Here is a 16,098-nt window from a genome sequence, read left to right as displayed (position 1 = left end):
TTTTTAACACAGATTTACAAAAATGTTACCATCCACGTGTCTGTGTTTGAAGACATTGTTCAGCTGTGCCACGTGCAGCGAGCAGCTCGATAGGAGTAACGTGGCAGGAGTCTGAAAACCGAGCATCTGAAACTTATCCATTTTTCATGATTTGGAACTTACCCTTTTTTCGTGATTTGGAATGATGCAGCGGACAAAGTTGGGGTTGGTGTTCCTTAGGGTGGTCATCAGTTTGGTCAGCTGCTCCTTGTAGAGCTGTCCAACGGTACGGAACATGCCTTTCTTGGTTTTTGAGGCACTGGGGAGTGAGCTTTCACTACTCATCTTGGCCATTTGGTCCAGCCCAACAATGCGGTCCACTGAAATAGAAAAAGAAGAATGGAACAGTTTAAATAAAATCACACTCGTCACTGCCATGGTTACACTGCAGCTTGCCAAAGAGGACAGGTATATTTTTTATGCAATAGAAGCATTCTGACAAATGTACTAGAAGTCCTTCTGGGTAAATGGTCTACTTCTGTCAAAGATGAAAATGTGGATTTTGTTAAGTAGTGACAGAATGGAGCAACTGAATACCTGGAATATATTTTATTATGTCCATGAATTAAATAGAACTCCACAGATCTTATATGAAATCCTTCATAAAACCTAACAATAACCTCTACTAAGTGAGGTCTACAATTTTACACATTCAGCAACATTTTAACAGTGTAATGAATAATTTTTATTTTGTTGCTGAATAATATTAAGGAAATTTTTTGATAGTGCTTAAAACTCTCTAATGAATTTTTTCATTAATGATGTCTTTAGAACACATTATTCTTATGTCTTAGCTCACTCTCTTCTATGCTTATCACGTTCACAGTTGTGTGCTACCAGCAAGGGATGGGTGTCAAAAAGTTCTGGTAGGAGTTTCTCCCTTTAAACCCCATCAGTGATTTAGATTTGTGATTCATACCATCCTTCCAAAGGTCTGCTACAAATTTGTCTGAAGACTGGTTCAGCAGAGAAGTCACATTGTCATTTAGTGGATCCATGTTCTTTGTCAGCCAGGCAGTTGCATTGTAGGTAACCTGCAGGGAACAGTGAGTGCTACATCAAGAATTTGTTCTTGATAAGAAATCTGGAGTGTCCAAGAACACAGGGCACTCTATTAACACAAAATCAGACAAATAATGTGCAAAGGTTTCTAGGGTTGAGGGCTGAGTATTTATTTCACATGTACTGATGTCTTTAAAAAGTCTGCTTGCTTGAAAATGTTCCAAATTACTTGGATTTTCAATAACCTCAGTGATGGTAATTTTTGTTTTCTTGTGAGCTTAGCACAACCATGATTTGCAAATCTTATTTCATGTGTTGTGTAATTAAAACACTTAATAAGCACATTTCATCATTAAAGCCATGTCTCATCAATGCAGGTACCAGAATGTTTCTCTTTGATCCTTTGGGTATCAAAGAACAAAAGGTCCCTAAGTCAAAACAGCTCAATCTGTCCAGTACCTTTCCTGCATAGTGCATTATACAGAATTCTGTTTTGTCCTTGAGTTGCTTGGGCTTCTGGAATTTGGGATGGTTGCCTTGTTCTGCAATTAGTTTCTCCACAAAGGACGTGTCAGTAGCCTTGGGGAACCAGCACTCTTCATCCAGCAGAGCCAGGACACCGGGAGGGTTGGTCTGCAATGGGAGTGGGTATCAGATCAGAATCATCACAAACACAGGCACAGACAGAGCACCACCTTCCTCACCCTTTACAGGGTTACAGATCCTTCCAGGAAATAAAGGATCTCATGTTGCACTGACATATAGCTGATACCTCTGGAGGATCCCACCCACAGAGAGAGAATCTTACTGGTCTTTCGATCAGCTCAATGCAAGGTTGCAGGTCCAGGCCAAAGTCAATGAAATTCCATTCGATGCCCTCTCGCTGGTATTCCTCTTGCTCCAATATAAACATTGTGTGGTTGAAAAGCTGCTGAAGTTTCTCATTAGTGTAGTTGATGCACAGCTGCTCAAAGGAATTGATCTGTGAAGAAGAAAGAGGTGAATTCTTAACATTAGAAAGAGACCTTCAAGTGTGAACTTAAATGACAAGATGGGATTTGCTATTTTGTGTTTCTTTTTGCATATTAAAATAATTAACATTTAAGGATCTATATGAGTTTAATCAGCTTGTGTTCCACAGTACATACCTCAAAAATCTCAAATCCAGCAATGTCAAGGATCCCCAAGAAAGAAGCTCCCTGTCTTTTTGTTTTGTCGAGAGCTTTGTTCACACGAGCCAGGATCCAACGGAACAGACGCTCAAATTTTGCCTTGGCCAGAGCTTCTATGGCAAAGTCTGCCTGGAAAAGGTCAGAGGAGATTGTAAGTGAAAGAAGAAACACACTTAACTGTTAATTTCTGTAGAAATGAGAGAGAAAACAGATATTTCCCTTTAGACAAGATGTAAGGAGAAATAGAAATGGGAAAAGGGAGAAGAGCTTCAGGAGAGCAGAGCAGAGTGCATGTGGTACCTGCTCTTTGGTCTGAGCTTTCTGGACAACATCTCGTCCGACCTTGATCCTTGGGGTCAGAATAGATCTTGTGAAATCTGTCACATTAATTCCCATCAGGTGGCACACTTTTTGTGCAGCTAGAATAAAAAAGTGAGATTTTATTTCAGACTGAATTGCCTCTTAGCTGATCACTAATATGAGTAGCTCAGCAAGTATGCAGAATTATTTATCTTCCTTAAAATCTTCTCTATTGTATATACAAGAGATGATACCATAAAAGTAACATTTGTTACTTTTATGATCCAAGCAACAAATTCACCATTCATCAATTTATGTATTCAAGATTACTAGAAAAGGTAATGATAACTGAGCTGATTTTAAGCATGGTTTATATTTTAAAGCCTGAGAGCTACACAGATAATAGCAATTAAATAAAAAATATTGATAAAGAGTGCTTATTCAGTTACTGTTTTATTAATTTTTTAATGTTAACTAAATTTTGAAGTGGAAAGTCATACCAGTATCGTCTGGCATAGAAGCTTGATCAGTATTTCTCTCCTTCTTGAAGACAATATTACCCAGTTGGAGGACAGATGAAACAACTCTCAGAATAGCTGTAAGAGAAACAGATAACATAAATGAGGAACAGATTGGCCATGTTTTGAAAACTCTGTCTTCTGCAATAACATTCTAGTGCCTGTGATAGTCTGTACCTTTTTGGAAAGAGTAAGGCTTGTTTTAAAGGCCTGTGCCATAAAACTTGAGGAGTTTGAGAACTGATTTGAGCAAAAATCTCCACAATCTTTGCAGAGGAGCAAATGGGCCACTCTGGGAACACCAGCACCTCAAGCAAGTTATGCTGGCTCCCCAGGCAGATCCCCACATCTAAGGAATTTGTCTCCCACTCACAGTGCCTGCAGCATCCTCCCTGCTCAGTCACTCAAGAGTCTTTAAAATAAAAAATAAATCTGAATTACCAGCAGCTTCAAAAATGTGTGGCACTTCTGAATGTCCAGTTATTCAGGGACATGGGGATATTTAGTTGTGCAACTAAAATCAAATGTATGCATATCTTTAAAAGGATTAATGTCAAAATCCAGAAAATGTATTTATTAATGTTTGATAACTAAAACATACATAAATATGATACCACCTAATCTCAGGTAGTAAAATCTACTGATACGTTCCAGATGAGGTTGTATCAATTTGGGGAGTTCTATTTGTTTATCTGCAAATTTATCTGATTTATACAGGAGAAGAATATTGTCCTAATGGGCTTCTTTTTTAGAGCACGAAATCAGAGGGGCTCAGACAGCAAAGTAATGACTCCTGTTGCTGCAGTGGAGAATGCTGCTGTCCATGGCAGTACTGGCAGGAGAGCAGAGCAGGGTGCACCAGCACCATCATCCAGGCTCAGCAGGGCTGGGGTTCTGCTCAGCACCCCTGGGTCACTGATGCAGGTGAGGGATGTGCTCAGCAATGGGAGGACGCTGCTTTTGCCACCAGGTGTCACTTGGGACATGGCAATGTGCATCTGAGAGCCCTGCACGCTCCCAGCAGCACTGAGAGGCAAAAGCTGTGCAGGTGGATGTCTCTGTGGAATGTCTCCACAGTTTCAGGACTCTTTAGCTGGTGTTTCATCCTCTTTGTTTTTATTTCTCTTTTTTCTGAATCAGTGAGTACATATGAGCTATTTGAGCCTGTTCTGTTTCGTTCAAAAACAAATCAGATTATTTTGCAACTTTTTCATGCTAGTTGGAAAGTTCTGAAAAATGGCTTTAAATGGTCATTACTGTTGAGCTGGCTTAGTCTCAGTAATCTCTTTTTTGATATGTAGGGGTTTCCAATGGGAAATATTCCCTTTCAGAAACACAAATTAGCTTTGCGAAGTGATTATTCTGGGCAGAATTAACCTCTGCATTTGCATCTCTATGTGGTGTCACTTGCAGATGTAAATGTTGAATACAGTGTTGACAACAATTCTCACCTGTCTGCTCCTCATCAGTAAAGCCCATAATTTTCATGGCTTCCAAGGTCTCCTGGAACATTTCATCATCTTGTTGAGAAGGAATAGGCACGTAGCCACTGGATAGAAAGGTGTAATTGTTGAAGTTTTCCAGCAACAAATCATCTAAAAAGAAGAAGAAAAGCTTTATTTAAGAGCATTTACTTAATGCTCTTGGTTCATGAATTCTCCTAAGGAACAACAGAAAAAATCCCAAAATTATCACCAAAGGAAAAATCTGCTTGTATGAGGAGTTTAGGGTTTTGTCAAATATTTTCAAAATAACTATTTAACAACTGTTTTGATGGCATTAATTTTCTAGTTTTCATTAGTGACTGGAGAACATCTCTGCACTTTGGGGCAATTTTGTTTCCTATGGACTCAAATCTGAGCCATTCTTCCCAAAATGCTTTTATTGAGTGCCATATGTAACCTACTCGGAACTGTGCCTCTCCCTGTGGGGATTCATATCCTATAATAATAAAAATGGAAAAAGGTAACAACCAAAGTGGGCCAAACTAACAGACTGTTCAACCCTATTCTATGGCAAACAACAGATTCTTAGGTAAGGAACATAAAAGCCAGGGGAAATACAGAGTAACCCATTGCTTTGTACATTCTTTAGCAAAGAGTGATTTAGGGAAATATGTAATATTTGAACCATGTTCCAATACATCTGAAGCTGTGCCTTTCACAATGTAATAACATGCTGTGGCAAAAACATTCTCTTAATTTATATTAAAACTATGAGCTGATATTCTTGTTGGAACCCCCAATCTCTTTTTTTCTAAAGGAATTAATAACTCTTCCCAATTTATCTTCTTGATATTATTCAGGATGGGATCTGAATGGGTCTACATCTCCTGTAAATTAAAATATCTTGTAAACTACAAACAACCTGCCTCAAACAGGTGGACATGAATCGAGGCTTTCTTATAATTCACTTGAGAAAATTTTCTCTAGCTAAAATACATAGCTATTTATATTGCATTTATTTATAGTAAGGATTGAATGACATGTAATTACAGAAATTAATATAAATACTTAGGCAAGCCATTGCTCAGACTATTCAATGAGATAAGAGAATCATTAATAAGGAACTTACTTCTCATCTGTTCAGAAGCTCCAGCAATCAAATAGTAAAAGATGTGAAATGTTCTTTCATCTTTAGCCTGACGAATTGCACGGGATTTTTCAAGCAAATCTGTTTGTAAAGTATGTTAAAAAAAAATCAATAATGTGATTCAGTCCTTTCTTAATTGTGCCATCAGCCTCAGAACCATCAATAGCATTGCTGAAATATTTGCCATGTACTTGTCTAACATGAATATGTGTCTAATTCTGTGGCAGGAGCTCTGGTATTGGTATAATGCTTACCACAATAAGCAGATCAATCTCCTACTTGCTGGTGCAGGGTAAATGCTGGTAATCATGGCAGTAAGCAAAACAGACCTAAATTATTCTAAAATCCAAGATCTAAAACTAATAGTCACAATATAACTATTGTTATCACACCACTTTGAAAGTGAAGCACCAGTATAATTCTTCCAACATACGGTGGGGGCTGCTTGAAAAAAAGAGTTCTTGAGGTGAGTTTTGTAGGTATAAAAGTAATAAAATCAAGTTATATTTATGGACCATTTTTGTGACTATAAGCTAATAAAAATGAAGTTATCAATAATGTAAGTATTTCGATACCAGTCAGGGATTCACTCTTTAAAAGCTAAAGTGCTGTAGATAAAACTTCAGTTAAGACCAAAAATGTTAAAATGTTAATGATTTTCTCTGAAGATCAGTTGTCAAAATAAGAACAGAATGATAAACTGTTTGGTGCTTGATGCTACACTTAAGGGATAAGGTACTTCTTTATAGCTGCATCATTTTTTCTCATTTATTGGAGCAAGAAGCTCTTTCTATATGCAAAGATGAGCAGTGCAACACTGAGGAAACCACTTGCATATTCATATGTTCATTAAAGTATACTAGCTCATAAACATACCAAGGGAACAGGCAACATGCCTGACAAGTGAGGTCAGACTGAGCTGAATTTCTCAGTCCACTTTCCCTGAAAAAATACATTGAGGTTATTATTGATACACAGCTCACTGCTCTCTGGGTGTGTCATTTGACACAGCAGTTAGTATTTAGCATCCTGGCAGGACAAGTCCTCTGGGCACAAAAACGTCCCTTGTCACTGCCTTAGGTATGGGCTGTCCAGTTCCTGAAGCTGTGTTTGGGGAATAGCTCCCTTTCCTATAGCTGAGAAAACAGCCCTGGAAACAAAACTGAGAGCAGGACAGAAGCTGATATCAGCACAAACGGGGCCACTTCCTTCCCTCTTTGTTTACAGCAGCCTCAGCAGTGTTTGCCTTTCTTAGACATGCAGTGAGCTTGTTTATGTGCCTTCCTCGCAGCCTGGGGCAGTCACTGCAAAGGATACAAGTCTCTATGTTTGCTCCCACAATGTAGCCCGTCACGTCGAAGTTGATGCGGATGAATTTGCCCTGTGAATGAAAAGAAGATTTAATTGGGCTGTTCTCTCAGGAGGTGCCAGGTTTTCCAGTATTAGCCAGTATTTCGCCTGTTCCATAAGATGTGTATATCACCCTCCCTGGAATAACATGCTTGACTCCCTCCTGCTGGGGTGACCTGTGGAACAGCCTGAAAGGAAGTGACCTTCTCTGATACTCCCTCTGTACAGATTCCCCCCACATTCTCTTCAGGCACTTAGAGGGAAAGGGGTTCTCCCTACTGGACTAGGCTTTGGAAGCAGGGGTAGGACAACATCTTTGTTCCCCTTTGATTTCCACAAGGTCAGTGAGGGAACAGGGTTGGATCTGGGAAACTCTCTCTGCTAAAGCTGACCCACAGACCACAGCATTTCTCCTACTTACAAATCTGGAGGAGTTGTCATTCTTCACAGTTTTGGCATTTCCAAAAGCTTCCAGAATAGGGTTAGCCTGGAGAAGCTGTTTTTCCAGCTCACCCTAAAATTCATTCAGAAGCAGTTAACACTAAAATTTGTAATTACTTAGTTGAAACTAACACTCGCACACGGCAGAGAAAGGTGAGATCCAATTTAAGTCTCTAATTTTATTTTTTTTTGTTGTTGAATAGTGTATTTAATGTGGATTTGTTTTCATTATCTATTAAACTTTGTATTTATCTATTTGTGTAATTAACTGCTTCCCTGTATACATGACCCTTTTCCAGCTTTGTTGCCTATGACAGATCAAACTCTATTAATTGGTTTAGCATCATGACTGGCCTTCCTTAAAAAAGGGTCATTCAATGTCAATTATTTTTTCCAGTTTAATGTAATTTTTTAGAGGGATATTCTTAAAGGAACCTCTAGCATGTCTTTTCCAAGTTAGTTTATTGAGACCCTTTGCTAGCAAATGACAATGTAATTAGAATAACTTGCTGAGAATAATTTTAATGTAATGCAGCACAGAGCTACAAAGCAGATTTTATCAGGTCTATTAATAATGATCCATGCAAGGCTATGTAGGTTAAATATGGGTTTGCATTGATTTATTTCAAATCAGGATAACGAATTCTCATGCAAACACACAATCTTCATATTATATTGTTAATTGTGGTTAGTAATTGCTAAGGAAACAAATCATGCAATGAAACAAGCATGCATTTAATTCTATATATTTACTTAATCCTATTTCTAAGCAAACCAATGAAGTTGCAAAAATACTTTGCATATGTGTACAGCTTGTCAAAACTTTTCATTCAGCTCTGTCCTATGAGATCACTTACATTCACATTTACTTTGCCACACTATTCTTTGAGTATTACTCTGTAGTAATATGAATTATTTCAAATAACTCACCCCGAAAAGGAAAAAGTCCTTGATAGATAATAAGATATTATTTAAATAATTTTAAATAGAAATTAAGGCAGTATTTCATTTGAATCTATGGCATCTACAATAGAACCTTGTCTGTTAAAATGAGACAGACACCACCTGCTTCTACTGAGAACTGAACTATGCCACAGAGCTGGGGATAAAACTTTGGCTCCAGCACTTTGTGCAGCTGTAAGTCCACCAGACTCTACAGAGCTGCCCATGCCAACCATGAAATAATTTTTATTTTCAGAGAGATTGTCAAAGGAAGTACCAAATTAACTAAGGGGCAACACTGTCACAGCTGAAGTCTGAGAGGCAGCAGTCAGAATGGGGCAAAAAAGACTGCATGAAAGAAAATAAATCTCATTTGCCTGGCACAGGAACACCAAGAATGTGCCAGCAAACCTGCCTGTATTCCCAAAGCATTGCTATGTGTATGGCACATGGAGAGGAGGGCCTGTAACACACCTGCAGACAGGTGCTGCAGTGGGAATCGCTCTGGTACACACCACAGCTGCAAGATGAGAACATGCTAACTCTTGTGGTGGTGACAATTCTCAACAGTTACATGGAAATGGAAAATTCCAAGCAATAACACATGGAAAGCATGCAGCCAAACAAATCAAACGCCGTGAGGTTTAGCAATTATTTCACAACAGTCCTAAAAACTTCAACCTGAAGCACAGAAAGCGTTTGGGTATTTCATTGAGAAACCACACTGTTAAATTTCAGGCTGAGTGGCTCTTCCAGGATTGTGGGAAATTGAATTCAAACTATGGCAATTTGAACACACACAGAGATATAGAAGAGAGTGATATTTGAAAGATGACCCTGCCTGTGTCAGACCTCATTCTTTACCATGGGGCCTGACACAGTTAGGGTTGATTCGTGAGAGCATTTGGTGCTATTGTTGCTTTTTATCATATCATACAACATATTTCAACAAAATCTCTCTTAAATTTTTGGGGTGCAACAATAGCATGCAGATCTACACTCAGTGCCTTAAACACACACCAAACAGTCTAAGTTACTCACGTAGGCAAAAGATGGACCTTGCTGTGTTGAATAACATGGTATAAAACAAGTGTCAGTATAATTTCCATTAGACAGATATTTTTATTGTTTTTCTTGTATTAAAATAACCAGTACAGTTTCCATGCAAATAAACCAGGAATACAGATATGAACAATCTATTGCAGACATACCAAGGGTATAAATACCATTAACATACTTAGAGCATATTAACTGAAGAAAATAAAAATCCTGAAGTAAAGAGATGGGATTTGGACCCAGTCTCAGGTGAGTCTCTCAGGACCAGACAAGGGCAAATATTTTTATGACATATCTCTAGTTCTTCTCTGGTGCATTTTGTTATTCATTATATTTTAATGACTGAAATTGCAGTGTAAGTAGTCCCAATCACTGAATTACTATTTGTCAGCATGATATAGAACAAATTAGACTTTTTCTCAGCTCCTCTCTGATAGGTATTTGCCTTCAGGTCTGTCTCAGAGCAAATTTGGTCCTGAGGCTTACATAATTCCCCAGAGCAGTCTGCAGTTAGGGATGGCCTTGGCACCCCAAGTTCATTTTCCTCAGCTACTGAGCAGGGACTCAATAGGAAGAATTTTTTTTTTTTTTTTGCATAAACTTTAAATATTAAACATTAGTCTTGTACTGTTTCCACTAAATTAAATCACAGATTTCTAGAAAATACTACTCAAAATGACATCTACTCCCTCCCCTACTCCCAGTTAGAATCCACTGTACATAAAAACCCAATTATCTGTGGTGGAAGAGGGAGGGCTGAAACCTCGTGCTCTGCTGACACATCGGCAGGGGCAGCTGTGAGAATTTTACATTATTTCCCACTTCCCTACTAATTACTTATCTTGTACCCAATCTTGTATTTGTGACACAATGAAATGTTGTCCTGAATTAAGCCTGTTTTGTGATGAAACTGAATTGCTTCATTTTTTTTTTTTTTGCAGAAGTTTTGAGTTACAATTGAAAGGCTGGAAATGATGTAGGACCTGGAGTTGTATCACTGAGAAGAGCAAAGACAGCTGAGAGCCTCAGCCATGGTAATGATCTCCAGGAACTGAGCAGGTATATGGTTCAAAGTAAGAAAATGAACTTTAGTCTCTCAGGCAAGACTATTCACATTTTGAAGGAACAAAGCACTTAGAAACAATTGTGCCTTTCAGAATTGTTACCTCTGACAGAGCAGTAAAAAAAAAAGACAAGTTTTATACTGGGACTCTTTGCTAGTTGGTAAGAAAACTTACTAACAAATCCAATTAAAACTTTGGAAGTTTAAATGCTGGCATCCATTTTTGTGATGCAGTTGGACAATGTGTTTGTTACAGGCTTTCCCAAGCTTCTCAGTTGGCAGAGGTCAAGGGTAAAACAAGGACTTGAGCCCTTGCAGACTTCAAGGCCTTCATACTGGGATATAAATAGGTACTATGCCTATGGAAAACTATGAATATTTCTGTTCTCCCTCAGTACATTCTGATTTGATGCCTAAGATGGTGTCAAACAATTTTTTTCTTCCATAAACATAGGGCTGTGACGTAATTGTGTACTCTTAATATGCCAGTGCTTGACAAGCCTCAGTCCCTGAGCTGCAGAGTGACCTCAGCACAGCCCCAGAGGCTGGGGAGAGCTGGGGATGGAGGAGCTCACTTACAGTGACACTGGTGTCCTTCTTGCCCTTGTGTGATGAGGCGACAACAGCCAGGTACTGAATGACCTTCTTGGTGTTCTCTGTCTTGCCAGCACCAGATTCACCTCTGAGGGGAGAGAAAATAACACAAAAGAAGGTAGGTAACCAGTGGAGTCCTTCTGCCATGTACATAGTGTATAAAAACAGGGCTGGAAACTGCCCAGCTCAGTTCTGATTTACCCCAGAGCAGCATCTTCCAAATGCACCTGACTTCAGCCTGCAAAGAATGCATTATCAGAGTTATATCTCTGTCCTCGTAGTATTTTGAGTGCACATTGGGCCATTTAAGGGAATTCTAAAACATGATGCATTTTTGAAGAGCAGTTCATCTTGCTTTGGCAGCATTTGAACACTTATGAGAAGTGGAGTTGGCAGGGAGTCTGTTTATATTTTAAGATCAAAAAATACGACATTAACTATGATGTGATACAGCAGTAAAAGAAAACATCAGCAGTAATACAATGGTTTTCTCTTCTGAAACTCTGGCATTAAAGTCTCTGACTTGATCCTGCCTCATCTGAATTTTGTATTGAGATGCTCCTTGAATTCAGTGGGACCAGGAATGGAAATGCCTGAGGTGTCCCTGCTCCCTGGGTAAAGAGGAAAATGGTGGGGATTTGTTTGAGCAGCAGAACTGGCACCCCAGCTCTGCCCATGCAGTGTCCCTTGGGAAGCAGGAAGGCAGAGGTAACTTTTTCTGTCTTGGAAGACTTCCAGGTTAAGTTTATTAACAACTTTTAACCCTCTCTTAAAGTAAAAGAGTGGTTTTCAAACTACAGGTTGACAGAGTCTTTTCTCAGTAGAAATTTCCAGCCAATTTTCCTTTCTAATTGTTACATTACATCATTTTATGCCTTTCAGATACCTCTGGTTCTGATGATTACATGCACAAAAATATTATTATACTGTCCTGCTTAGCAGTCAAAGTGGGTGTGGATCTAACAAACAAGGTCTTTCAACTGAGCTGGTGCTGTGAGGAGGGCAACCATCTAAGTTGGACCTATTTTTCTTTGGATCTATAATAAAATGTATTTTAGAATAATAAAAGAAGAATACATTCAAAAATCCCAGAGATATTTATCAGCTTTTTTGAGTCTGAAAATGTTTAGCTGAATCCACTGCAGTTCTGCTTCTTTTCCTAATTAGGAAATACAGGAATTAATTTTCCCTACTAAAGGACCAGTGATAAATGGACATAAAAATATGGAGAAGTGTTGGACAGAACTTTCAATACAGAATGACATTGATATAAACCTTAGAAGACCAGAACCAATTCCTGCCTGAGGTACAACATGATAAGAACTGTTTCTTCTGGCTTTTAGCATTTCAACCACAAATAAGCGAGATTAATAGATTCCTTTTCACAAGACCTGAGTTAATTTGCACAGTTTAGAGATTGGATTCATCTCTGTCTGGGCTTCAGTGCTAAAACATTTCTATGTTTTATTGATAAAAATTAAGTGTCCTGGGAACAATTCCAAACCAAGCACACCAATTTGAAGACCTATGCATACAAACTTTTCAAATAAATCTACCTTACATCTTTGTTTCTTTGGAAAAAAAAACAACCAAAACAACTTTCTTCAAACAAACCCTGGGCTTTGAACTATTCCATTTTATTAAGGGTTATTTGTAGTTCATCACATCATCATTGCATTTCCTTTCTCCCAGGGCAACAGTGCCCATCTTTTGGCTTTTCCCTGAATCCCTGTGAGTATTACCATATATGGCATCATTTTACTTGTAATTATCCCATCAAACTGTAATGCTCCTTAACTCTTTGCTTCGGCACAGGCTGAGGCCTTTCTTGTTTTCTGCAGACAGATTTTGAGGCTTTAACTTTCTTTTGAAATAGGCAATAAAAAAGTTCCTCAGTGTGAAATAGAAAACACACAGAACTGCTTTAGGTTAATTAGGAGGAAAGTCTCCAAGGTCAGTAAGTAATGAAGAGTAATGTCTCTAGCTGATATTTTCAACATATCAGATCAGTCATAAACGTCCATGACAACAGATAGGTCTGACAAACAAGTATCTATTTAACATTAGTAGCCCTGAAACTCTGAAGGATGTATCACAGCCATATGGTGTCTGGTTTCCCCTCAGTGATGAAATGCCATGTTTGTAAATGTACCAATGGGGAGGAATGGCTAGGTCAGGGCAATGCCTCTAAATAGCAATAAGTTTACCCAGGGAGACCCAGAGGAGGAGAGCATGTGAATATCTTAGTTCACAGGTGGATAACTTCCTAGAGCTATTGAGTTGTAACAGAATTGGTCATCCAGAACAGTTTTTTCCCTCTGCATCTGCCTTGAAGTACTATCATTTCTGAGGGGGTAGAAACAACTTCCGTTGTGAGATGTATGAGACATCCCACCTGTTTTAAAATCTGCCTTCTCTCTTGAACTCTGTGACTGAATTTTTAAAGATGGATCTTTCTTCCTGCAGTTCTTTGCTCCTAGCTCAGATGGCCAATGCAAAAAAGAAGATGAAAAGCAAGTTGCACAGTTCTGAGCAGCCCAACAGTAGTACTTCAGCTGCTTCCTATGCAAGTTTTCCTCCTAAGAAACTCTTTGGCTTTCCCAGATTAAAGGGCTCCACTAGACTAACAGGCTTGCTCTCTTAAAAATACCACTCTCACAATGTGGGGTATAACTTCAACTTATCCTTCCCTTGTTGCTTGCCAGTCATTGTTTTAGGACCTCAGCACAGGATTTGAAGCACATAAACTCACATATACAGTGCTCAGCTATAACAGAGTTTTTGTACCTCTTGAGCTACAAAATCCTCCATGACTCCATTACCTTCGCCTAAATGAAAATTATCCCAGCTAGAATAGGTTTCAAAAGAAGAACAAGGTGACACTAGCAGGTTGGCCCCCCTGTTGGGGTTGAGCCTGCAATGTAACTAGGACTCTTGTACATTTGAGAACAACTGAGAAAAATGAGTTTTAAAAGTGTATTTTCTTTTGTTGTTGTTGTTGAAAATTTGAAAGCTTTCCATGTTAGTATTATGATATGAGACTTAGCTTAATTCCTCTTTTGGAAACATCTGCAAAGCAACAGCAGAATTTATTTGCAGCGTTTGTTCAGTAAGCAATGAACCACAAGAATTGCCCGTTCACACATCCCTTAATCCCAATGTGCTGGCACTGTGGGAAGCCCCTGTGCGCAGGGCACTCAACGAGGTGCTCTAAATCACATTAGGGCTTGGCAGCCTTTGTCTTGCAGTATGAGATGTGCAAACATCATGAAAAGCTTTGTCCCAGACCAGCTGTACCCCACTGGAGCCTTGTGTCAGAAGCCAGCCCACTGATTCTATGGGTTTACTTACAAAACAATTCCCCAAGGACTTGGAGCGGGGTCAGCAGCTCTGCCTGGGGCTGGAGCTCCACAGATATCTGTGTGGGACAGGGGCCAAGCAGCAGCCACTGCCAGCTCCAGCCTTGGAGATTTACTGAGCTGGGAAAGAGGAGTTCAGCTCTCTCGTGGAGGAGTCTCTTGACTAATGGGGCTTTGCAGTTTGGAGATGTTCTGGGCGATTTTTGCGCGTCAGGGAAGGAAATGGGCTGGAGTCCCATGGCTGGGTGAGGCTCTGGAGGGTTTGTCCAGAGAGAGAGAGGGGAAGGAGGGGAAAAGGGCAGGGCACTGCCCCACTCAATGTTTTGTCTCTTCCCATATCAAATTAAGTGGAAATATGACCCTGCTCCTTTCCTGTTTTTATAGAGACTATTCAAACTGCATGCATGTTTTAAAAACCAGAAAGGTAATGAAAAAGTACTTGATTATAGGTACAGGTGTTTCACAAGTACTTGTTTCCATGGGCTTCATAATACCCCAAACACACAGAACTTTCATCAGATTTTCTCTTTCATTTAAGGTAGCTTTTTTAAAAAACTGGAAGTTGTGTACAGTCCTCTCAGCCACATTTGCTTTCCAGAAAATACTCTACTTTCTCTTTCCAGAAAATGGCTCAAATATGATAACCCCAAGATCAGACAGGTTTATGAGGAAATTGTTGAAACTCTCATGGTTAATTTTTAGTAAAAAACATTTTGAAAACTCTAGGAGAATCCACTTGTGTCTTTAGAAATCAAACAAGAGGCCAGAAGTCTCGTTTGAGGGTTTGTGCCTCTACTATCATGGAAGAAGCTTGAAAAGTCACAAGTCTGGTCACTGGCCATGGCCTAGGTCAAGTCATTGCTGATGCACTGAGCTTGCTCAGGTCTCTGAGTACCTGGACAGATTTCTTGGGACTTTTCCTTCAGCAACATCTGTGTTCAGGTTAGTATGGACTAAGAGTGAGTACAGACTATTCTGTGGCCAGCTCAGAGGTGAAACAGGAGAGAGAGCACAGTGGGGAGGCCTAAGCACAGGCAGGAATTCAGGAAATCCCTACAGCCAGGCAGAGCAGTGAAGGCTGCTCAGAACAGTAGAGACCAAGACACAACAGTGGAAAAGTCTTACTTGTCCTAAGTTTCAGACACATAAAAGAGTAAGATTCATACCTCTAGTGCAATATTAGGTATTGTGTATGTATTATATATGTTATGCTACATTGCGTTATGGCACGATAATGCAACCACAGATATATTAGTAAACACATGGTATAAAGTTTTTTGTGCTGTAAATGTGCATGATAAGATTTGTGGGATTTTGAGGCTGACTGTAAAGGGCCAGAGAGCAACAGGCAGGGAATGACACCAGAGGATGTTCAGTGATGCTACCCATGGGAAAGAGCTAACAGCAAAAGAATGTGTGTGCACAGAGGAGAGGAGGCCAAAGGCAGTATGAGTGTGGTTATTAATGAAATGCAGAGAAAATAATGAAATCTGGAAAGACAGGGAATTCTGAGGAAACACTGGAACCCATGAGCATTGAAGACAGATGGAGATTTTAAACATACCATGGTTAATCACACAAATGTAGGGACTATAAAAGAATGCAAACAGTACTTAACCACATGAGGATAGGTTTAATGAGGGTAAAGTCCTGAGAATGGGTGTATTTAT

The 16,098-nt window shown here is 39.4% G+C and overlaps 1 protein-coding gene across 3 annotated transcripts in view; it reads right to left on the bottom strand.

The window, feature by feature from the left end:
• Window positions 1–16,098, bottom strand: part of MYH11 (myosin heavy chain 11) — a 54,474-nt gene that overhangs the window by 18,522 nt on the left and 19,854 nt on the right. For all 3 annotated transcript variants that reach the window (XM_063171949.1, XM_063171950.1, XM_063171951.1), the window contains exons 5-17: window positions 11,055–11,157; window positions 9,398–9,418; window positions 7,395–7,487; window positions 6,941–7,004; window positions 5,606–5,704; window positions 4,483–4,626; window positions 3,014–3,109; window positions 2,514–2,632; window positions 2,190–2,342; window positions 1,850–2,023; window positions 1,501–1,674; window positions 959–1,073; window positions 163–359 (exon numbers count right to left, since the gene is read on the bottom strand). In XM_063171949.1, the coding sequence (XP_063028019.1) occupies window positions 163–359; window positions 959–1,073; window positions 1,501–1,674; window positions 1,850–2,023; window positions 2,190–2,342; window positions 2,514–2,632; window positions 3,014–3,109; window positions 4,483–4,626; window positions 5,606–5,704; window positions 6,941–7,004; window positions 7,395–7,487; window positions 9,398–9,418; window positions 11,055–11,157 (1,552 nt within the window). The remainder of the gene's footprint in view (window positions 1–162; window positions 360–958; window positions 1,074–1,500; window positions 1,675–1,849; window positions 2,024–2,189; window positions 2,343–2,513; window positions 2,633–3,013; window positions 3,110–4,482; window positions 4,627–5,605; window positions 5,705–6,940; window positions 7,005–7,394; window positions 7,488–9,397; window positions 9,419–11,054; window positions 11,158–16,098) is intronic.

This window comes from Melospiza melodia, chromosome 18 (genome assembly GCF_035770615.1).
Source record: "Melospiza melodia melodia isolate bMelMel2 chromosome 18, bMelMel2.pri, whole genome shotgun sequence".
Taxonomy (NCBI): domain Eukaryota; kingdom Metazoa; phylum Chordata; class Aves; order Passeriformes; family Passerellidae; genus Melospiza; species Melospiza melodia.
Note: the sequence above shows the minus strand (reverse complement) of the source record. Positions and strands in the feature narration are given on the sequence as shown.